Raw genomic sequence first — 25,626 nt, 5'->3', positions numbered from 1 at the left:
GAACTCATTCACTGGAGTTGGTGCACATAAAAAGGAAGTCTTATAGCCTAGGAACCTATAGGATTATATACATAATAGTCCCACATGCCAGATGAAGCAGCTTTTGGGAGAAAATATGCATAGCTAAAATAATACTCAGTGATGGAAAATGCTGTAGTTTTGTTTTTGTGGTTAAAAAAAGTTGTTGGAAACTAGGTTGTCATGTAATTTCTTGTCTCGTCTTATCCAGAGACCCCAGCCCCACCAACCAGAGAGTGAATAAGAATGTGAACAATGATGTGAACCTACGAATCCAGAACCTCAACATTGTGATCAGGCACGTCAAGAACTACTACCAGGTGAGCTCAGTTCTGTCTATCCACTTCCTGTTCACTCACCTCACGCACGTTCCCTTTTTTCCTGATCGCTTTGAATGCTGCTCACCATATCAAACTGAAAATATAGCTGCTTACTCACTCACTTACACCTTGTCCACAGGTAGAGTCAGGAGGTGTGTGTGGTCTTGGTGATCAGACAGCGGTGTCGTGGTGTGTGTGTGTGCATCCTGATCATGGGGATTAGGCCTGGCTACTGAGGTGTGGTAGTTATCCCTGGAGGAATCTCTTTCTCTCCTTATTTTGTCTGCTGTCCTTCCAGTGATATCTCGATTCTCAAACAACTACTAAAATCAATGTGTTTTAATGACCGAAAATGTTGTGGTGTTGAAATGTTTGCAATATTTGTGGTGGGTAGGTCCGTTATTAATGAAAATTAGCCTACATCAAATCTTTGCATAACAGAAAACAATGGTAGTCTGTTTTACTCATGACCTGTAGTTAAAGTAATCTTGAAAAAGTGAAAGTGTGAGGAAAGGCCTTCTCTCCATCTTTAGATAGAGAAGACTAGTAGAGTTTCATTATGAATCATGATTGCTAGTCCTCCTGAGGAAAGGCTTACACTTTCTGTCCACTGTAATTGAGTGGGTGAAATCCAACACACACACACACACACACACACACACACACACGGTGAGGCAGAGAAGAGCGACCCATTGGTTCTTGGTTGACCTCTTTCAACAACATTCCTCCTTTGTCTCCTCGGTTTCCCAACTACACTGAACAAAAATATTAGTTCATTTAAGGAAACCAGTCAATTTAAATAAATTAGGCCATAATCTATAGTTTTCACATGACTGGGAATACAGGATCTGTTGGTCACAGATGCCTTTAAAAAAAAAAGTGGGATGTGGACCAGAAAAGCGGTCCTAATCTGGTATGAACACTATTTGCCTCAAGCAGCGCGATTGTGGCCTGTGGAATGTTGTCCCAAACCTCTTCAATGGCTGTACCAAGCTGATGGATATTGGCCGGAACTGGAACACGCTGTCGTACACGTCGCTCCAGAGCATCCCACACATGATGTGGAAGTCCAGGGCTGGCGTGGTTACACGTTGTCAGCGGTTGGATGTACTGCCAATAATATTGATAGAGAAATTAACATTAAGTTCTCTGGCAACAGCTCTGATGGACATTCCTGCAGTCAGCATGCCAATTGCACACTCCCTCATCTTGAGACATCTGTGGCATTGTGTTGTGTGACACAACTGCACATTTTAGTGGCCTTTTTAGGTGCACCTGTGTAAGGATCATGCCGTTTTAACCAGCTTTTGATATGCCACACATTTTACATTTACATTTTAATCATTTAGCAGATGCTCTTATCCAGAGTGAATGCATACATTTCATTAAAGAAAAAAAATTCTCCCCGTACTGGTCCCCCGTGGGAATCGAACCCACAACCCTGGCGTTGCAAACACCATGCTCTACCAACTGAGCCACACGGGACCACACCTATCAGGTGGATGGATTATCTTGGCAAAGGAGAAATACTCACTAACAGGGATGTAAACAAAGTTGTATACACAATTTGAGAGAAGGTTTTTGTGCATATGGAACATTTTGGGGATCTTTTATTTCAGCTCATGAAACATGGGACCAACACTTTTTTTCCCCCCCCTGATCGTTTCAATACTGGTGCATGTTTATGGTCCCTTCTAAATCAAAACAAACAAATGTCACATTATTTAGTATAGAGTACCAGTCAAAAGTTTGGACTCACCTACTCATTCCATTTTGTTTTTTACTTTTTTTGTTTTACTATTTTCTACATTGTACATAGTGAAGACATCAAAACTATGAAATAACACACATGGAATCATGTAGTAACCAAAAAAAGGTTTAAATCAAAAATATATTTTATATTTGAGTTTCTTCAAGGTAGCCACCCTTTGCCTTGATGACAGCTTTGCACACTCTTGGTATAAGTCACTCCAGTCCTGTACTGGCTCACGCTGTCCCTGGTGCACTAACGCCTAATCTCCCCTCATTCATTCAGGCGGGTGAGGACAAGGTTCTTGTTTTAACCCCCATCACAGCCTCATCTGTGAGTGTGCTCGTGATGCATCTCCATACGTTTCAGACGACTGATCTTAAATTGGTCCCAGTGGTGTCCTGTCCTCTACTCTGCCTGATCTGCTTTCACACAAACTCCGTTAACTCCCTTTTGTTGATGCATTTCCACTGAGGATTTACCCCAGTGTTTTACCCTAAAGGCTCAGACTTTTCTAGGTGGTTCGGTACCCATGTTTCACTGCACCATGACTTTGGTGGACCTGCTCTGACTTGGAGCCAAGGCAAGGCAAAAGTGATGTTACCTGTTTTTGTGTTTACGCAGTTAGATAAAGCAGAGTAGAGGACAGAGCTCCAAGTGAACAGAAACAACCTCATTGACCTTTTAACCTCAGGTTCCCATTAACCATCATGCGTCACATAGATCTGATTGTGCTTTACCATGATTCATTATTGACCCTCACATTGATTGATCTAGATGGATCTATGGCAATCAGCATACTACATAGCAAATTACCATCATGCAGCTCTCTGGTTGCAGGCCCCCTCTCTTCTTCCATCCCCCCATTTATCCCCTTAGGGTTCCTGTGTTAGTTCAGTGAGGTCTGGACAATGATCTGATCACACCAGTTTCCATTGAAAAGGAGTTATGACCACACAAGCGCATGCCCAGAAGGCCTGGGTAGATAAGAAATGGTCACTGCAGAATGGCCTTTTGTATGTGTGCCACCGTCTGAGAGAAACGGTAGGTGGCTGTGACAGGGAGGGTTACAGTTGCTAAGTAAAGTAATATAATGGCTGTGTCCCATATGGCACCCTATTCCCCCATAGTGCACTACTTTTGACCAGAGCTCTATGTAGGGAACAGTGTGCTATTTGGGATGCAGTTAGATCACTCTTCAGTTGTGAAGGATGTTGGTAGGAGGGCAGTATAATGACTAATCTCTCACCAACCTATCACTTCTCTATTGAGGTTGTTTGTTAACCAGAAATCTAAGGCACCAATCTTGTATGTGTGCATGTGTATTAGTCACATAGGACGTTTATTTGATAATGAGCCTAGGTAGAGTTAAACTTTTCAGCTTTCACAGCTTCACCAAACCCAGCGTACGTCTGACATGCTTATAGAAAGCATGGCCTAGAAGGCAGTGTTACAATCCCTCACACCAACCCCTAACTATACACTACAAGTGGTGGTGACCTGGTAACTTGACCAAAAAGTAGTATCTTTCCCTTTCATCTAGACCCTATGCTGTTATAAATGCTTTAAGCTATGCACCGTAAGGATTGATAGTACGCTTAAAACACCAGTTTACAAGTTAAAAGGCCAGGTGTGTGTGTGTGTGTGTGTGTAGAATTAATGTGACCCTATTTGTGCGTGTGGCAAGGGGTGGGGTCCTCTTTGTGGCATCCCATCCAGGATTAACAATAACTGCCAAATCTAATACATATACCAGCATAGGTTTAGACCTAAATCCAGGCTAAAGCCTGTCTCAAATTTCCTTGCTTAAGCCACCCAGACTGGGCTGTTGGTGCCTCAATTCCATCCAGAAATGGGAGACAGGCATGTGAAGATATGATGATGACTTGCTCTTATCCCATTGAGCCCTATAGACAGTACACACTGTAGGTCAGACAGCAGGCAGGGCCCCTATTCACTCTGTCACCCTGACTCACCCCTTCTATTCTCTCCCCAAATTAGATTAGCTCCCAAATTACACTCTGTGCTGCACCATAAAGTGTCCTACCAGAACACAGACAGTGGGAACACGGTGGGAGGGGCAGATTTTTTTTGGTTCCCTCCTCATACTCACCCCAGCTATTGTCTGGAGAGTCAGGCAGTGCCCCCCTCACTGTAACATGACTCCATAATTTGACGTATCAAATCAAACTTCGTCACATGCGCAACAAGTGTAGACCTTACCGTGAAATTCTTACAAGCCCTTAACCAACAGCTCAGTTCAAGAAGAGTTAAAATATTTACCAAATAAAATAAATACAAATGATTAAAAGTAACACGAGGCTTTATACAGGGGGTACCGAGTCAGTGTGCAGGGTATTTAGTATTTTATTTGGATCCCCATTAGCTGTTGCAAAAGCAGCAGCTACTCTTCCTGGGGTCCACACAAAACATGAAACATAATACAGAATGATATAATACAGAACATCAATAGATAAGAGCTGCTCAAAGACAGAAATGCATTCAAAAAAAATTAAGGCACATGTAGCCTACATCGACGCATACAAACTATCTAGGTCAAGCAGGGGAGAGGCGTTGTTCTGCGAGGTGTTGCTTTGTCTGTTTTGAACCAGGTTTGATGTTTATTTGAGTAATGAGATGGAAGGATATTCCATGCAATAAGGGCTCTATATTATACTGTACGCTTTCTTGAATTTGTTCTGGATTTGGGGACTGAAAAGATGGTGGCATGTCTGGTTGGATAAGTCTATGTAAGTTGACTCTGTTAACAATTTGGGATTTAACAATGTTTCTTATAAGAAGTAGTGATGCAGTCAGTCTCATCAACTCTTAGCCAAGAGAGACTGGCATGCATAGTATTTATATCAGCCCTCTGATTACAATGAAGGAAAAAACGTGCCGCTCTGTTCTGGGCTAGCTGCAGCTTGACTAAGTCTTTCCTTGCAGCACAGGACCGCAGCACTGGACCACACGACTGGACAATATCAAGATTAGATAAAACTAGAGCCTGCAGGACTTGCTTTTTGCAGTGTGGTGTCAAAAAAACAGAGCATCTCTTCATTACGGCCAGACCTCTCCCCATCTTTACAGCCATTGAACCTATATATGTTTGACCATCTAAAGTACCGCTAAGTAATTTAGTCTCCTGAACTTGTTCAACAGCCACACCATTCATTACCAGATTCAGCTGAGGTCTAGAACTTAAGGAATGATTTGTACCAAATAAACTCAGCAAAAAAAGGAAACAGCCCTTTTTCAGGACCCTGTCTTTCAAAGATAATTTGTAAAAATTCAAATAACTTCAGATCTTCATTGTAAAGGGTTGAAACACGGTTTCCCATTCTTTTTCAATGAACCATAAAAAATGAATCAACATGCACCTGTGGAATGGTCGTTAAGACACTAACAGCTTACAGGCAATTAAGGTCACAGTTATGAAAACTTATGACACTAAAGAGGCCTTTCTACTGACTGGAAAACACCAAAAGAAAGATGCCCAGGGTCCCTGCTAATCTGCGTGAACGTGCCTTAGGCATGCTGTAAGGAGGCATGAGGACTGCAGATGTGGCCAGGGCAATAAATTGCAATGTCCGTACTGTGAGACGCCTAAGACGACGCTACAGGGAGACAGGACGGACAGCTGATCGTCCTCGCAGTGGCAGACCATGTAACGACATCTGCACAGGATCGGTACATCCGAACATCACTCCTGCGGGACAGGTACAGGATGGCAACAACTGCCCGAGTTACACCAGGAACGCACAATCCCTCCATCAGTGCTCAGACTGTCCGCAATAGGCTGAGAAAGGCTGGACTGAGGGCTTGTAGGACTGTTGTAAGGCAGGTCCTCTCCAGACATCACCGGCAACAACATAGCCTATGGGCACAAACCCACCGTTGCTGGACCAGACAGGACTGGCAAAAAGTGCTCTTCACTGACGAGTTGCGGTTTGTCTCACCAGGGGTGATGATCAGATTTGCATCTATCGTCGAAAGAATGAGCATTACATCAAGGCCTGTACTCTGGAGCGGGATCGATTTGGAGGAGGGTCTGGGGCGGTGTGTCACAGCATCATCGGACTGAGCTTGTTGTCATTGCAGGCAATCTCAACGCTGTGCGTTACAGGGAAGACATCCTCCTCCCTCATGTGGTACCCTTCCTGCAGGCTCATCCTGACATGACCCTCTTGCATGACAATGCCACCAGCCATACTGCTCGTTCTGTGCGTGATTTCCTGCAAGACAGGAATGTCTGTTCTGCCAATGCCAGCGAAGAGCCCGGATCTCAATCCCATTGAGCATGTCTGGGACCTGTTGGATCGGAGGGTGAGGGCTAGGGCCATTCCCCCCAGAAATGTCTGGGATCTTGCAGGTGCCTTGGTGGAAGATTGGGGTTACATCTCACAGCAAGAACTGGCAAATCTGGTGCAGTCCATGAGGAGGAGATGCACTGCAGTACTTAATGCAGCTGGTGGCCACACCAGATACTTACTGACTTTTGATTTTGACCCCCACTTTGTTCAGGGACACATTATTCCATTTCTGTTAGTCACATGTTTGTGGAACTTGTTCAGTATGTCTCAGTTAAATCTTATGTTCATACAAATACTTACACATGAAGTTTGCTGAAAAATAAATGCAGTTGACAGTGAGGACATTTTTTGCTGAGTTTATATATCCCCTGTGCTGTGTGTAGGTTGGTGTATATGTTATGCTCATATCAACATGCAAATGGACCTACATATGGCACAGGCATACATCTTTTGAAAACAGCCTAGCCAGCAAATGCATTAGGCAGATGGTTTTTGGCTTGTCTGGCTGTAGCTTGGCGCAGTATGGAGTGTATTGCTCTGCATTGCAGCTGGGGTTGGGGCAGAGGGAGGGGCATCCCTGAGCTGGCCTCCTGGCTCTACACTACCTTCCTCTCCCCTTTTGTGCAGGTGCCCAAATGGCTTGCTTTCCCAGTTCCAAGCGGTGTTCAGTTTCTCAACCTGCTCACTAGCAAAACATCTGTAAAGCTCTAGAGACCAGGACAAGAGCCACTGGATTTGTTTCTACCTACCACACCCCTCTTTCCCTCTTCTTGCTCGCCTACCTCCTGAAGCCTGAATGTCTCCTCACCCAGAGACTGAGACTGCTGCTGTGGGAAACACAAAAACAAGGCCTTAGAGTTAGATTTTTTTTTACATTCCTGTGTCGTAGATTACGAGTCCTAGTGTTTTGTTGACCATTCTGACGTTTGTCTGCGAGAGGGAGAGTGCCTGACCGGCGTGGGATAAATCAGGGTCACACAGGGTGTTTCTTGGTTGTCTTAAATAAATCTACTTTCAAATAAAAGTATACACCTCACACCCATGGTTATGGTCTTACAAAAAAAGAATTGAAATGTATTCAGTCTTGAGTCTCAATATTTAACTTTATATACATCAGACACATCATTTTAAACAATGTTGATTAACCCTTTAGACCACAATGGGCAACTTTAATTTACATTTGTTCTGTTTTTTTAAAGTTTTTTTAGCTCACTTAGTTTAAGAGCACAACCTCTTCATGACACCACATTCATGCCAATAGGAGTAACTCATTTTGCCTTCCACTCAAAAAACCCTACAGTATTTAAATTGGAGTAAATTTGACTAAATTGCACCAAGTATAATTATACTTATAAATATTTACTTTTTTTGTATTATTATCCAAAATGTGACCAGAGGACAATATTTAGGAAGTATTTCAAAACCCACACAAAGTAGACTATTTGACAACGATACTTACGTCTTTAACAACATAAAAATGCTAACTATTCAGGGACAATTAAAATAAAAAAAACTACAGACGAGGCCTGACAAAACGTTGAAATAGTAGCCTACTCTTGACAACAATTCAGTGACTATAACAAGTATTAGAGACCGAGAGAAGATACACAACTGTTCAGAGACAAGATTTGTAGGACATTCATATTTCACACTGTCACTTTAGTGTTTGCATTTAGCCTACAACATGTCATGGAACTTCTGGAAGCTCGGCCTCATCCTGCAAAGCGGCACAGAACACGTAGAGCACCCAAAGCAGGTTTCTACACATCTCCCACTCCTTGCCCTGCATTCTCTCAGGATGCACACCACACACCCTCTTGTGCCCTTCAAACTTCACCTGCTTTCCTATGCGTTACAACTCAGTCTCACGCCCTGGTGTCACTCTTGGTTCCCCTCTTCCTGCCAATGTAGTCATATGACAAAGTGAATTGCCACAAACCGGCTTGAAAAAAAAAGAAGGAATAACAAAAAATATTTAATAACTGAAGTGACCTATAAACAATGGTGAATGTAGTGTAAGTGAGTGGTTGCATGCATATATGTGATAATGAGGGGTGTTGAAAGGTGCCCAAACAAAACAGGCACAAAAAAATAAATGCCACAACCAAAATCAGTGTGTCTGCATGGAGAGAGTCTCTTCAATGAATGGGGAAGAGGTGTATTTATTTATTAGAGGTCGACCGATTTAATCGGAATGGCCGATTTTAATTAGGGCCGAGTTCAAGTTTTTATAACAATCGGTAATTTTGGACACCGATTTGCCAAATGTAAAAAAAAAAAAAGATATCGAAAAATAATTCTATTTTTTTTTATATATAATTTTTTTTTTTTTACACCTTTAACTAGGAAAGTCAGAATAAAAACACTTTTTCTTAATTTCAATGACGTCTAGGAACAGGGGTTAACTGCCTTGTTCAGAGGCAGAACAGATTTTTACCTTGTCACCTCAGGGATTAATTTTTGCAACCTTCCGGTTACTAGTCCAACACTCTAACCACCTGCCTTACATTCCACTCCACGAGGAGCCTGCGTGGCAGGCTGACTACCTGTTACACGAGGGCAGCAAGAAGCCAAGGTAAGTTGCTAGCTAGCATTAAACTTATCTTATAAAAAACGATCAATCTTAATATAGTCACTAGTTAAACTAGTAATATCATCAACCATGTGTAGTTATCTAACGTACACTGCGTTGCATATAATCGATGCGGTGCCTGTTCATTTCTCATCGAATCACAGCCTACTTCGACAAACGGGTGATGATTTAACAAGCGCATTTGCGAAAAATGCGCTGTCGTTGCGCCACTGTACCTAACCATAAACATCAATGCCTTTCTTTAAAATCAATAGACAAGTATATATTTTTAAACCTGCATATTTAGTTAATATTGCCTGCTAACATACATTTGTGTCACTTCTCTTGCGTTCCGTGCAAGCAGTCAGGGTATATACAGCAGTTTGGGCCGCCTGGCTCATTGCGAAGTCCATTTATTCTTAACAAAGGCCGTAATTAATTTGCCAGAATTGTACATAATATTGACATAACATTGAAGGTTGTGCAATGTAACAGGAATATTTAGACTTAGGGATGCCACCCGTTAGATAAAATACGGAACGGTTCCGTATTTCACTGAAAGAATAAACGTGATAGTTTCCGGATTCAACCATATTAATGACCAAAGGCTCGTATTTCTGTGTGTTATTATGTTATAATTAAGTCTATGATTTGATATTTGATAGAGCAGTCTGACTGAGCGATGGTAGGCAGCAGCATGCTCGTAAGCATTCATTCAAACAGCACCTTTGTGCGTTTTGCCAGCAGCTCTTCGCAATTCTTCAAGCATTGCGCTGTTTATGACTTCAAGCCTATCAACCCCCGAGATTAGGCTGGTGTAACCCATGTGAAATGGCTAGCTAGTTAGCGGGTGCGCGCTAATAGCGTTTCAAACGTCACTCGCTCTGAGACTTGGGAGTGGTTGTTCCCCTTGCTCTACATGGGTAACGCTGCTTCAAGGGTGGCTGTTGTCGATGTGTTCCTGGTTTGAGCCCAGCTAGGAGCGAGGAGAGGGACAGAAGCTATACTGTTACACTGGCAATACTAAAGTCCCTATAAGAACATCCAATAGTCAAAGGTATATGAAATACAAATCGTATAGAGAGAAATAGTCCTATAATAACTACAACCTTAAACTTCTTACCTGGGAATATTGAAGACTCATGTTAAAAGGAACCACCAACTTTCATATGTTCTCATGTTCTGAGCAAGGAACTTAAACGTTAGCTTTTTTACATGGCACATATTGCACTTTTACTTTCTTGTCCAACACTTTGTTTTTGCATTATTTAAACCAAATTGAACATGTTTCATTATTTATTTGAGGCTAAATTGATAGTATTTATGTATTAAATTACTATATTAAGTTAAAATAAGTGTTCATTCAGTATTGTTGTAATTGTCATTATTACAAAAAATATTTAAAAAATCGGGCGATTAATCGGTATCGGCTTTTTTTTGGGGTCGCCCAATAATCGGTATCGGTATCGGCGTTGAAAAATCATACTTGGTCGACCTCTAGTATTTATCCCAGGACACACCTGGGCCAAGGTGTGTCCCATTTCGCTGACGACCCTCCCGGCTCCACTCACCGACATCCTAATAAGGAAAACGAGCAGAGAAAGAATATGGCAGACAGAGTAGGAGGGTCGTCACAGAATGCACAAGCTCCATTCTGTGCAGTAACTGGTTGGTTTTAAAGACAGCTTTGTCTCTGTGTGAAACTGATGAGTGAGGTTCTTAGGTCGTGTGGGAGAATCTCAATTGCATCCTCCTTGCCTCCTTTCTCCTCGCCTCCTCAAAACCTATTGAAGAAGGTGGTCAGGGGAGAGACCTCTGGCTTTCTCATCCAATGGGTTTTAAGAAGGAGAGGATGCGAGAAGTATGCATTTGAGATTTTTTCCATTGTCTCCAAGACACAAATCCAAGTCATTTATGGTGACCTCTGTAATGATGCTCCATCATCAGTCTGGGGGACACGGAGAACCCTCTAGATAGTTATGAGGATCATGGCTGATCCAACATGTATAAAGAACCCCAGGTCTGACATGCTGACAACACGGGCCATGTGTGCGCGTATGGATTTTGTCTATCCACACCAGATCGATCATGACACGCAGGTTAAAATATCGAAACCAACTATATTAATTTAGGGGCAGGTCGAAACACAGACACTCATGGAAATTTAACTAGCTAGCTAAAAGTTCCTAACTAGTTTGTCCTGGGTTGTTATTTTACATGACATGCATGTGGTACTATTTTTAGCTGGTTCTTTGTTAAAAATGTTAAATTAAAATATCCATGTGACATTGTTACATACAAGGAAATTCCATGACATGTCAAATTATTAATTGAGTAATGTTGGCCAATCAAGGTGTATCAAAGGGAGTGAGAGTTCACTAATGCAATGCAAGATGTAATAAAATTACGGATTTAAAAGTTTGTGAAATGAAGAGTTGGCTACCCCATCTAAATGGGGTAGTTTTATCTAAATGTGGTTGTTTTATCCAAATGGGGTTGTGGAGAAAGCACTGCATGTGGCCTCAAAGCCTAGCTAGCTTCTCTAGGCTACTCCAGTCAACACTGTTATGACTGTAGCCGAGTTCTCCCTCCATCTGATCACACAGATGAGAGCTGCAGCAATTGAGTACCAGCCTCTCCGTCGCGCAGCTGTGATAAGGTTAAAAACATATGTTTTTAAAAAGCCACATGTATTTTGAATATCTGGATATCCTACAAAAATGTATGATACTATTTGAATAGTGAAATTATTTCAAACTCCCATCCCTAGTTATTTGTATAATTTTGACCCGGAGTCATACAAAATCGTGTGTTTTTCTCTACTCAGATGATTAATCCGCAAATATAAAGGGAAACCTAGTTCGTTTTTAATTATCTTTAAGTAATAGCTCCTTGTTTATCTTTCAAGCATCCATGTGGATTTGTATTTACCATATCCAATGAGGCTTGAACTTGAAGCGCGTGGAGCGTCTCAAATAGAACCAAGTTCTGTTTTAGGTCTTGGCTACGCAGACGCTCGTTGAATTTTACTTATATGTGTACTTGTATTTTGCAACGCTCGCACACGCAACATGGCTGGTGAGGTTTGCATGTGAGACACGTGAAGAACACTCTCTAGTCTAGATTCAGCCAGTCCACATCCTGACTGAGTTATTGTCCAAGTTATTTCAGGCCACAGGCAGCCAATGTGTTTTTGTTTGCATGGCTGGGTGGGCGGTCTGGTGTGGTGTCTCAGTGATCTCACTCTTTGTCTTTGCTCCAGATTGCTAAGTGGGCGACGTCTGTCTGCGTGGCTCCACAGTTTAATTGCCATGTGGGCCGGTTCTGCCATGTCTGTTATTTAACTGTCTTGGAGAGGCATCTGTTTTACTTTAGCACATTTGCTGCCAACATGTCCTCTGTGGCATTGGTCCCAAACATTAGAACGACGTTAGGGAAATTGGAAGAAGGCTTAGCACATTAGTACGGTGTTCCACACATGTAGAGAAGTGACTGCTTCCTGTGTTCATAGATCTTCAAAGGCAATAGAAGCAGTGATCCAGGCACGAATATCAGCAGCCTGGCTGCCACAAGGCTGTAGGAACATGGGTGTGTGGGAGAGCCCTGCTTGTACCCCCAGAGGGGCTTGGTCATCATGCCACCCTATCCCTGTCAGCTCTAGTTTCATACTCATCCCGGCTCCCAGACCTCCACACTCCCCACTCATAAGGGCTTGGTCATGTCACCCTGTCTTAGTCAGCCCCAGCCCTACACCCACCCCCAGACCTCCACAGCACACTCAGCAAAGGAGAATGGAACAGCTGGGAAGGGGATGGTTCCACAAGACTATATCCCTTCAATGGACAGTGGGGGTTGGGGAAAGGGTGAGGGGGAGTTCAGAGGAGGTGTCATCACTCTGTCAATAAAGGAGAGAAGAGTAGTGGGGGGGTGGGGTTAACATGGAGGCAGGAATGCCTTTTTCCAGCCTGCTGTTGCATTCACACTGAATGGTGAGTTGGTAGGCCTAGTGGTGGGTGTATCGGCTCTAAGGGATCTCTCTCTCACACACACACACACAGGAGCGTACACACACACTAGGGCTGGGCGATATGGCCTGAAAATCATATTTCAATTTTTCTTTTCAGATTTATGGACAATTCACGATTATATACACTGCTGTTCAAAAGTTTGAGGCCACTTAGAAATGTCCTTATTTTTGAAAGAAAAGCAAACATTTTTGTCCATTTAAAATAACATCAAATTGATCAGAAATACAGTGTAGACATTGTTAAACTCCATTGTGTCCTCCCCCCAGAGTGCTAAGAGCCTTAGCGTGACTCTGGACAACACCCTGTCATTCTCCGCTAACATCAAGGCGGTGATCCGATCCTGTAGGTTCATGCTCTACAACATTTGCAGAGTATGACCCTGCCTCACACAGGAAGCGGCGCAGGTCCTAATCCAGGCACTTGTCATCTCCCGCCTGGTTTACTGCAACTCGCTGTTGGCTGGGCTCCCTGCCTGTGCCATTAAACCCCTACAACTCATCCAGAACGCCGCAGCCCGTCTGGTGTTCAACCTTCCCAAGTTCTCTCACGTCACCCCGCTCCTCCACACACTCCACTGGCTTCCAGTTGAAGCTCGCATCTGCTACAAGACCATGGTGCTTGCCTACGGAGCTGTGAGGGGAACGGCACCTCCGTACCTTCGGGCTCTGATCAGTCCCTACACCCAAACAAGGGCACTGCGTTCATCCACCTCTGGCCTGCTCACCCCCCCCTACCTCTGCGGAAGCACAGTTCCCGCTCAGCCCAGTCAAAACTGTTCGCTGCTCTGGCACCCACCCCAATGGTGGAACAAGCTCCCTCACGATGCCAGGACAGCGGAGTCAATCACCACCTTCCGGAGACACCTGAAACCCCACCTCTTTAAGGAACACCTGGGATAGGATAAAGTAATCCTTCTAACCCCCCCACCCCTCCACTGGATATCATAAGGTGAATGCACCAATTTATAAGTCACTCCGGATAAGAGCGTCTGCTAAATGATGTAAATGACTACTGTAGCTGGAAACGGCTGATTTTTAAAGGAATATCTACATAGGCGTACAGAGGCCCATTATCAGCAACCATCACTCCTGTGTTCCCAATGGCACGTTGTGTTAGCTAAGGTTATCATTTTAAAAGGCTAATTTGATCATTACAAAACTCTTTTGCAATTATGTTAGCACAGCTGAAAACTGTTGTCCTGATTTAAAGAAGCAATACAACTAGCCTTCTTTAGACTAGTTGAGTATCTGGGAGCATCAGCATTTGTGGGTTCGATTACAGGCTCAAAATGGCCAGAAAAAATACTTTTCTTCTGAAACTCGTCAGTCTATTCTTGTTCTGAGAAATGAAGGCTATTCCATGTGAGAAATTGCCAAGAAACTGAAGATCTGGTACAACGCTATGTACTACTCCCTTCACAGAACAGCACAAACTGGCTCTAACCAGAATAGAAAGAGGAGTGAGAGGCCCCAGTGCACAACTGAGCAAGAGGACAAGTACATTAGTGTCTAGTTTGAGAAACAGATGCCTCACAAGTCCTCAACTGGCAGCTTTATTAAATAGTACCCACAAAACACCAGTCTCAACATCAACGGTGAAGAGGCGACTCCGGGATGCTGGCCTTCTAGGCAAAGTTTCAAAGAAAAAGCCGAATTTCAGACTGGCCAATAAAAAGAAAAGTTTAAGATGGGCAAAAGAACAGAGACACTAGACAGAGGAACTCTGCCTAGAAGGCCAGCATCCCCGAGTCGCCTCTTAACTGTTGACGTTGAGACTGGTGTTTTGCGGGTACTATTTAATGAAGCTGCTAGTACAGAATGTACCACTTTATATAGTGTAGGTAGTACCCTGTGGTTGGTGAGATACCTGTAGACTAGACAGAGGAGCCCAGGAGAGAAGTCATTCAGTACGGTGTGGTCAGAAGTGTGAAGCTTTGATCACACAGCCACTGAAGCTCTGCTGATGGAATGCTCAGTACACTGCAGAGAGAAGCTTTCTGTATTATTTCAGAAGCATTCACTGAATATCGATGTTAAAATGTGTACATACAGAAGTGTTGTATGTATGAGTGCTTACTGCTTACAGATGTGTAGTCAGTTCTGGGAAGGGAATGGTGGGTGTTTACCCAACAGGGAATATTGTGCAGTGGGACAGTTAGCAAGGTGGATGGGCCTTGAACATGGGGGGAATTTAATATTGGTTTCTCTCTTTGCCCTCTCTCACTCACACACACACACACACTCAGCCCATGCGATTGAGCTCCACCAGTGAGTGTGCATAGCTGGTGATTGTGTTATTGATCCTAGCCTGGATCAGAGGTCAGACCAAAGGGGGTGTGGGTGTTTTCTCTAAATGGGTCACTGGTACATTTAATATATTGGAATCCTCACCAGGCTGGTCTGTTCTACTATGGCTATTGATCCAGTCTCTGATTTTACTGAACATGATGACTTCATCCACTCAACCAATACCTGGATCAAAACATTTATGTAGCATTCTTAATCTCCTTTTTTGTAAATGTTTCCTTTTTACATTGTTCACACAAACAGTCTTCACAGAAATTATATACAACTCTGAGGACCTATATACTAGCCGGTGTCAGAGGAAGGCCCCAAAAATTGTCAAACTCCAGTCAACCAAGTCATAGACTGTTCTCTCTGCTACCGCACAGAAAGCGGTACCGGAGCGCCAAGTCGAGGTCCAAAAGGCTCCTTAACAGCTTCTACCCCCAAGCCATACGACTGCTGAACCATTCATCAAATGGCCACCCAGACTATTTACATTGACACCCCCTGTACTGCTGCTACTACCCGCTGTTTATTATCTATGCATGGTCACTTTACCCCTACCTACATGTACAAATTACCTGGACTAACCTGTACCCCCACACATTGACTCGGTACCGGTACCCCCGTATATAGCCTCATTGTTGTTATTTTATTCTTACTTTTTATATTTTATTTTATTTAGTAAATATTTTCTTAACTCTATTTTCTGCATTGTTGGTTAAGGGCTTGTAAGTAAGCATTTCACATTGTGTTCGGCTCATATGACAAATACAATTAGATTTTATTACACCTTTATACAGAATATTATGCACATTTCAGAACAAAACCTGGATCATATTGAGGGACCTGAACCTTTTAGCATGCTTCATTAATTGTTCTCAGTCTGTGACAAAAACAACCCAGGTAGCCAGTGTGTGTTTCCCCTGTGAGTCTGGTCCTTATGTTTCCAGTATAGCCTGGTAATATCCTCAGTCAGTCTGCTGTTTGTTTAGGTAGGTAGGGGGCAGCAGTTGGGTGCAGGGTACTGGCTGGGCATATCGCCAGACTGTTCATAACTGTGACACCTTCAAGGGCCTCTAGCTTGCCAGCTGTGTCCCCAGGCTATTGCAGAAGTCTGGTGCTCAGGACTACCAACTAGCTGCTAGCAGACTTCTATGTGCCTGTGGGGCCTCTTCCCATAGTACAAGAGCAGAACACTGAAGGGCTGCCCTAACACAACAGCAGAAGCAATGTTTACTATAGACTAGTGTTGCCTTCTCCTCAGGAAAACTGTTTAGGGTTTTCACCTCTGATAATACCTGCTCATTGAGCTCTGTATATACAGCCCATTGTTTACACTGAACACCTACAATACGTTGGAATAGGATGGGGAAGGGAATTTCTGTATTTTAAGGGTAATAACTAAATGTCTGTTGAATGGGATTTGTCTCTGCTTTCGCCCAGTTACTGAAATTAGTATGTGTAGAAGTGGTGCTTTGAAGCAGCCCAGGCAGAGTGGATGGAAGCAGGAGTCCTGCTGTTTCCATGGTCTGTGCTGAGAGGGGAGAGGGCTGTGTGGCCTGTGGGAATGCTCTGATTGACGTTACTGTGTTGAGCCCAGCGCTGGAGCGGAGCAGAGCTACCCAGCCTGCCTCTGTCTCCTTGATCTTGGTGGGGGAGGGTGGGTGTGTGGCTGGAGCACTCCTCTTTCTCCTTTTATCTGTGATGGAGATTCTCATCTACCTTTCACTTTTATCTGTGGTGGAGATTCTCATCTACCTTTCACTTTTATCTGTGGTGGAGATTCTCACCCTGATGATGTTGAATTTGAAACACTCGGTCTACATCTTTTCTCTGAGCTTAATGTGAACAGACTTATCCCTCAACAAAACACATCAAGCCAGAAGTCTATCAAACCAAACAAAAATGCATTTCTTTGGGTTTCCTAGATTGCAGTGTTCTGCATAGCAACAAATCAAATCAAATCAAATTTATTTATATAGCCCTTCGTACATCAGCTGAAATCTCAAAGTGCTGTACAGAAACCCAGCCTAAAACCCCAAACAGCAAGCAATGCATGTGAAAGAAGCACGGTGGCTGGGAAAAACTCCCTAGGAAAAACTCCTGAGAAAGGCCAAAAACCTAGGAAGAAACCTAGAGAGGAACCAGGCTATGAGGGGTGGCCAGTCCTCTTCTGGCTGTGCCGGGTGGATATTATAACAGAACATGGTCAAGATGTTAAAATGTTTGTAAATGACCAGCATGGTCAAATAATAATAATCATAGTAATTGTCGAGGGTGCAACAAGCACGTCCGGTGAACAGGTCAGGGTTCCGTAGCCGCAGGCAGAACAGTTGAAACTGGAGCAGCAGCATGGCCAGGTGGACTGGGGACAGCAAGGAGTCATCATGCCAGGTAGTCCTAGGGCTCAGGTCCTCCGAGAGAAAGAAAGAAAGAAAGAAAGAAAGAGAGAATTAGAGAGAGCATATTTACATTCACACAGGACACCGGATAAGACAAGAGAATACTCCAGATGTAACAGACTGACCCTAGCCCCCCGACACATAAACTACTGCAGCATAAATACTGGAGGCTGAGACAGGAGGGATCAGAAGACACTGTGGCCCCATCCGATGATACCCCCGGACAGGGCCAAACAGGCAGGATATAACCCCACCCACTTTGCCAAAGCACAGCCCCCACACCACTAGAGGGATATCTACAACCACCAACTTACCGTCCAAAGACAAGGCCGAGTATAGCCCACAAAGATGTCCGCCACGGCACAACCCAAGGGGGGGGCGCCAACCAACAGAGGAAGAGGAAATGGACCCTGACATCAAAGGGAAATGTCCAACATTTCTTGCCAGTGAGATCTTACTTTGACCTTCTGACCTAACAGTTCTACATAGCCATTCCTCCCAACGATGTTTCCAGAATGTAACTGATCTGCAGATGTCGTTTGTTTCTCCTCCCTACTTCCCTATTTAAACAAAGGTCGATTTGAGAGTGGAAATGGCTATTAAAGGATGCTCCTACTTACATATTTCCCTTTCAAGACAGGAACGATACATTTTAGTTTGAAACAATTCCGTTTGATTAGAGAAACTAATTGATTCAAAGCGACACAATGCACTATTTTTTTGTTGCATAAACACATTCATTTTCCATTTTAAATTGAAATCTGCTGCTGGTGAAGCTCATGAGCTGTTCCTCTCTGAGTGTGCATGCGTGTGTGCTTCAATTATCTATATGTCTACAGTATAGTGCATTGCGAAAGTATTCCGAACCATTGGATTTCTTTACATTTTGTGTTACAAAGTGAGATTAAAATGGATTGACTTTGTCAGCAATTTACACTAAATACTCTGTCAATTGGAAGAATAATTGTTTTAAGATTTTTTTTAAAGACCAACTAAAATCGAGTCGTTGCATAAGTACTCAGCCCCTTTGTTTATGCAAGCCTAAATTTGGTTATGGAGTAAAGTTTGGCTTAACACATCTAGGGCTATCCCCGCCTAAATGAAAATCTTGGTTGAAATGTTTTCATATACACACCCTAAAATCACCTATATGTGCATAAAGCGTGTCTGATGCTTTAAGCGCAATGTTTGATGAAATAAGACACATGAGTCGAGGGAGCCAGAGATCAGGATAACCAGAAGAAAAAAACCTTAACCTGACCCGACCATCCTACATCCACTCCTACTGGCTGTCTCAGAATCTGGCTTTACTCTCCTGAAGTTGCCGGTAATAGGCTACACGAGGAGTCCTTTCTCATGTGGAATGACAATTTATCTTACCATTTCTATTGATCTGTTTGCCAGTTATGGTTTTCCAACGCACATTTTCATGGAACTGTTTAATTTATAATGTTTTCGTGTCTCAATCGTGGTCATGTGGTTAATCAAAATTATATCTAAATGAAAATGATACAAACCTAAAAATGTACTTCTATTGGCAACTATATAAAAATAGACTACATAAAGCCAACAACTAAAAACATTGCAGCCTGCAGGATGAAAATATCCTGATTTAAAAAATAAATATCCTATAAATCACATTGGCTACACAAGGCCTGTCTGCAACAAACTTTAAACATTGTATCAACTATTAACTTGGGTCTTGCCAAAGCTTGCTGTAGCAATCTTGCAACATTGTATGAAAAACTTCTGGGCCTTCAGAGCTTCCCATGCCAGTGAGCTTGGGACAGACAAAGCTCTAGGCTATTTGCGCAAGGGATAAGAAGTAATCTTTCTGACGTTTCCACCGGATCAGACCATGACATTTTTCCCTTTTCACGCTGAGTGCTTATCGAAAGGGAGAGAGCTGGACATTTTACATTTTTTTGTCATTCTCAATGGATGTATAAACAGACTTAATTTGCTTGCTGTTTGAGGTGAAAACATTACTTTGAGAAGCTCCACAGCTCATTAGAGGTGGTGCGTTAAGCCAATCAGAAATACTATCAGATCCCCAAATGGGCACCTTTACAGTGTATTCGGAAAGTATTCAGACCCCTTAACTTTTGCCACATTTTGTTACGTTTAAGCCTTATTGTAAAATTTATTACATTGTTTTTCCTCATCAATCTACACACAATGCCCCATAATGACAAAGCATAAACAGGTTATTATACAATTTAGCAAATCTATAAAAAAAAAAATATCACATTTACGTAAGTATTCAAATCCTTTAGTCTACTTTGTTGAAGCACCTTTGGCAGCGATTACAGCCTTGAGTTTACTTGGGTATGACGCTACAGTGCTTTGCAAAGCATTCATCCCCTTGGCGTTTTTCCTATTTTGTTGCATTACAACCTGTAATTTTAAATGGATTTTATGTAATGGACATACACAAAATAGTCCAAATTGGTGACGTGAAATGAAAAAAAATACTTGTTTCAAAAAATTCTATATTTTTAAAACGGACAAGTTGTTCGTGCATATGTATTCGCCCCCTTTGCTATGAAGCCCCTAAATAAGATCTGATGCAACCAAATACCTTCAGAAGTCACAGCATTTGTTAGATTGCACACAGGTGGACTTTTTATTTAAGTGTCACATGATCTGTCACATGATCTCAGTGTGTCTGTCTGTCTGTCTGTCTGTCTGTCTGTCTGTCTGTCTGTCTGTCTGTCTGTCTGTCTTTCGAAAGGAGTCTGCAACACCACTAAGCAAGGGGCACCACCAAGCAAGCTGCACCATGAAGACCAAGGAGCTTTCCAAACAGGTCAGGGACAAAGTTGTGAAGTACAGATCAGGGTTGGGTTATAAAAAAAATATCAGAAACTTTGAACATGCCACAGAGCACCATTAAATCCATTATAAAATGTTTTTAAAGAATATGGCACCACAACAAACCTGCCAAGAGAGGGCTGCCCACCAAAACTTACAGACCAGGCAAGGAGGGCATTAATCAGAGAGACAACAATGAGACCAAAGATAAACCTGAAGAAGCTGCAAAGCTCCACAGTGAAGATTGGAGTATCTGTCCATAGGACCACTTTAAGCCGTACACTCCACAGAGCTGGGCTTTAGGGAAGAGTGGCCAGAAAAAAGCCATTGCTTAAAGAAAAAAATAAGCAAACACGTTTGGTGTTTGCCAAAAGGCATGTGGGAGACTCCCCAAACATATGGAAGAAGGTACTCTGGTCAGATGAGACTAAAATGTAGCTTTTTGGCCATCAAGGAAAACGCTACATCTGGCGCAAACCCAACACCTCATCACCCCGAGAACAATCCCCACAGTGAAGCATGGTGGTGGCAGCATCATGCTGTGGGGGTGTTTTTCATCGGCAGGGACTTTGAAACTGGTCAGAATAGAAGGCATGATGGATGGCGCTAAATACAGGGAAATTCTTTAGGGAAACCTGTTTGTCTTCCAGAGATTTGAGACTTGGACGGAGGTTCACCTTCCAGCAGGACAATGACCCTAAGCATACTGCTAAAGCACCACTCGTGTGGTTTAAGGGGAAACATTTAAATGTCTTGGAATGGCCTAGTCAAAGCCCAGACCTCAATCCAATTGAGAATCGGTGGTATGACTTAAAGATTGCTGTACACCAGCGGAACTCATCCAACTTGAATGAGCTGGAGCAGTTTTGCCTTGAAGAATGGGCAAACATCTCAGTGGCTAGATATGCCATGCTTATAGACACATACCCCAAGAGTAATGTAATTGCTGCAAAAGGTGGCTCTACAAAGTATTTATTTTTTTGGGGGGAGGGGTGAATAGTTATGCATGCTCAAGTTTTCCGTTTTTTTGTCTTGTTTGTTTCACAAAAAATATTTTGCATCTTCAAAGTGGTAGGGTTGTTGTGTAAATCAATTGGTACAACCCCCCCAAAATTAATTCCAGGGTGTAAGGCAACGAAATAGGAAAAATGCCAAGGGAGTGAATATTTTCACAAGCCACTGTACAAGCTTGGCACACCTGTGTTTGGGGAGTTTCTCCCATTCTTCTCTGCAGATCTTCACAAGCTCTGTCAGGTTGGATGGGGTGCGTTGCTGCACAGCGATTTTCAGGGCTCTCCAGAGATGTTCGATCGGGTTCAAGTCCGGGCTCTGGCTGGGCCACTCAAGGAAATTCGAAGACTTGTCCTGAAGCCACTCCTGCATTGTCTTGGCTGTGTGCTAAGGGTTGGTGTCCTGTTGGAAGGTGAACTTTCGCCCCAGTCTGATGTCCTTAGCGCTCTGGAGTAGGTTTTCATCAAGGATCTCTCTGTACATTGCACCGTTCACCTTTGCCTCGACCCTGACTAGTCTCCCTGCCACTGAAAAACATCCCCACATCATGATGCTGCCACCACCATGCTACACCGTAGAGATGGTGCAAGGTTTCCTCCAGATGTGACGCTTGGCATTCAGGCCAATGAGTTCTGCGACAAGGCAGAATCATTAGATCGTTTGTTTTGGTACTGTCCATATGTAGCTTGTTTTTGGTCACAGGTCCAGGAAGGGCTGAAGAATTGCAATATTTACCTGGAGCTAACCCTGCAGATAGCACTACTTGGCTATCTGAAAAGTCATAGTCAATCGATCAATAATATAATTCTTTTAGCAAAAAAATATTTTCAATATACAATCTGTAGAAACAGTGAGAATAGAATAGAAAGGTTCAGAACTTTTGTGAAACAGCACAATATATGGCAAATAGAAATCCAATCTGGATGGTGTTAAGAGATAGATGGGAGGGGTAGAAAAAAAATGTTGTGCAAAAAATATATGGGGGATTTAAAGTTTGCAGACCATTACATTGATGGAAGCTACAATGTACAGTTGAAGTCGGAAGTTTACATACAATTAGGTTGGAGTCATTAAAACTCGTTTTTCAACCACTCCACAAATTTCTTGTTAACAAACTATATTTTTGGCAAGGCGGTTAGGACATCTACTTTGTGCATGTCACAAGTAATTTTTCCCAACAATTGTTTACAGACAAATTATTCCACTTACAATTCACTGTATCACAATTCCAGTGGGTCAGAAGTTTACATACGTTAAGTTGTCTGTGCCTTTAAACAGCTTGGGAAAATGTCATCGCTTTAGAAGCTTCTGATAGGCTAATTGACATAATTTTAGTCAATTGGAGGTGTACCTGTGGATGTATTTCAAGGCCTACCTTCAAACTCGGTGCCTCTTTGCTTGACATCATTGGAAAATCTAAAGAAATCAGCAAAGACCTCAAATTTTTTTTGTAGACCTCCAGTCTGGTTCATCCTTGGGAGCAATTTCCAAATGCCTGAAGGTACCACGTTCATCTGTACAAACAATAGTACGCAAGTATAAACACCATGGGACCACGCAGCCGTCATACCGCTCAGGAAGGAGACGCGTTCTGTCTCCTAGAGATGAACGTACTTTGGTGCGAAAAGTGTAAATCAATCCCAGAACAACAGTAAAGGACCTTGTGAAGATGCTGGAGGAAACGGGTACAAAAGTATCTATATCCACAGTAAAACGAGTCCTATATTGACATAACCTGAAAGGCCGCTCCGCAAGGAAGAAGCCACTGCTCCAAAACCGCCATAAAAAAGCCAGACTACGGTTTGCAACTGCACATGGGGACAAAGATCGTACTTTTTGGAGAAATGTCCTCTGGTCTGATGAAACAAAAATAGAACTGTTTGGCCATAATGACCATTGTTATGTTTGGAGGAAAAAGGGGGAGGCTTGCAAGCCGAAGAACACCACCCCAACCGTGAAGGACTGGGGTGGCAGCATCATGTTGTAAGGTTGCTTTGCTGCAGGAGGGACTGGTGCACTTCACAAAGTAGATGGCATCATGAGGCAGGAAAATTATGTGGATATGTTGAAGCAACATCTCAAGACATCAGTCAGGAAGTTAAAGCTTGGATGCAAATGGGTCTTCCAAATGGACAATGATCCCAAGCATACTTCCAAAGTTCTGGCAAAATGGCTTAAGGACAACAAAGTCAAGGTATTAGAGTGGCCATCACAAAGCCCTGACCTCAATCCTATAGAAAATTTGTGGGCAGAACTGAAAAAGCGTGTGTGAGCAAGGAGCCCTACGAACCTTACTCAGTTACACCAGCTCTGTCAGGAGGAATGGGCCAAAATTCACCCAACTTATTGTGGGAAGGCTACCTGAAACATATAAAAGCTGAAATAAATCATTCTCTCTACTTCTGACATTTCACATTCTTAAAATAAAGTGGTGATCCTAACTGACCTGAGACAGAATTTTTTTACTTGGATTAATTGTCAGGAATTGTGAAAAACTGAGTTTAAATGTATTTGGCTAAGGTTTATGTAAACTTCCGACTTCAACTGTATCTGCAATATTAATTGCTTATCTAATCCCTACTTTAAAAATAAAAGTATGTATATTAATGGGTTCTTGGAAGAGGTTGACCGGTTAATCGGCATGGCCGATTACATTGCAATCCACGAGGAAACTGCGTGGCAGGCTGACCACCTGTTACGTGAGTGCAGCGTAAAAAAAAACCTTGTGGCTACAAGGAGCCAAGGTAAGTTGCTAGCTAGCATTAAACTTATCTTCTAAAAAACCAATCAATCTTCACATAATCACTAGTTAACTACACATGGTTGATGATATTACTAGGTTAACTAGCTTGTCCTGCGTTGCATATAATCAATGCGGGGCCTGTTAATTCATCATCGAATCACAGCCTACTTCAACTTCGCTAAATGGGTGATGATTTAACAAAAGCGCGTTGCCCAAAGAAGCACAATATTTGCACAAATGTACCTAGCCATGAACATCAATGCCTTTCTTAAAATCAAGACACAGAAGTATATTTTTTTAAACCTGCATATTTAGTTAAAAGAAATTAATGTTAGCAGGCAATATTTACCAGGGAAATTGTGTCACTTCTCTTGCGTTCAGTGCAAGAAGAGTTAGGGAAAATGCAACAGTTTGGGCCTCCTGGCTTGTTGTGAACTAATTTGCCAGAATTTTACATAATTATGACATTGAAGGTTATGCAATGTAACAGCAATATTTAGACTTAGGATTGCCACCCGTATTTCACTGAAAGAATAAACAATTTGTTTTCAAAATGATAGTTTCCGGATTTAACCATATTAATGACCAAAGGCTCATATTTCTGTGTTTATTATATTATAATTAAGTCTATGATTTGATAGAGCAGTCTGACTGAGCGGTGGTAGGCAGCAGCAGGCTCGTAAACATTCATTCAAACAGCACTTTACTGCGTTTGCCAGCAGCTCTTAGCAATGCTTGAACCACAGCGCTGTTTATGACTTCAAGCCTATCAACTCCCGAGATTAGGCTGGCGATACTAAAGTGCCTATAAGAACATCCAATCGTCAAAGGTATGTGAAATACAAATGTATAGAGAGAAATAGTCGACGCGTCATAATTCCTATAATAACTACAACCTAAAACTTCTTAACTGGGAATATTGAAGACTCATGTTAAAAGGAACCACCAGCTTTCAAATGTTCTCATGTTCTGAGCAAGGAACCTAAACGTTAGCTTTTTTACATGGCACATATTGCACTTTTACTTTCTTCTCCAACACCTTTATTTTTGCATTATTTAAACAAAATTGAACATGTTTCATTATTTATTTGAGACCAAATAGATGTTATTTATGTATTATATTAAGTTAAAATAAGTGTTCATTGTTCATTCAGTATTGTTGTAATTGTCATTATTACATATATTTAGATAGATAGCTATCTATCTATTGTCCGATTTAATCGTTATTGAATTTTTTTGGTTCGGCAATAATCTGTATCGGTGTTGAAAAATCATAATCGGTTGACCTCTAGTTCTTGGTCACCTCCCTGACCAAGGCCCTTCTCCCCTGATTGCTCAGTTTGGCAGGGCGGGGGCTCAAGGAAGAG

General features: G+C 42.5%; 1 protein-coding gene across 2 annotated transcripts in view; it reads left to right on the top strand.

Moving 5' to 3' along the window:
* The window catches only part of LOC115162144 (protein Daple), a 95,073-nt gene that overhangs the window by 11,905 nt on the left and 57,542 nt on the right, over positions 1-25,626 (top strand). For both annotated transcript variants that reach the window (XM_029713163.1, XM_029713162.1), the window contains exon 3: positions 230-338. In XM_029713163.1, the coding sequence (XP_029569023.1) occupies positions 230-338 (109 nt within the window). The remainder of the gene's footprint in view (positions 1-229; positions 339-25,626) is intronic.

Source organism: Salmo trutta, chromosome 25 (assembly GCF_901001165.1).
Source record: "Salmo trutta chromosome 25, fSalTru1.1, whole genome shotgun sequence".
Taxonomy (NCBI): Eukaryota; Metazoa; Chordata; class Actinopteri; order Salmoniformes; family Salmonidae; genus Salmo; species Salmo trutta.
This window is presented reverse-complemented; position numbering and strand designations above follow the sequence as displayed.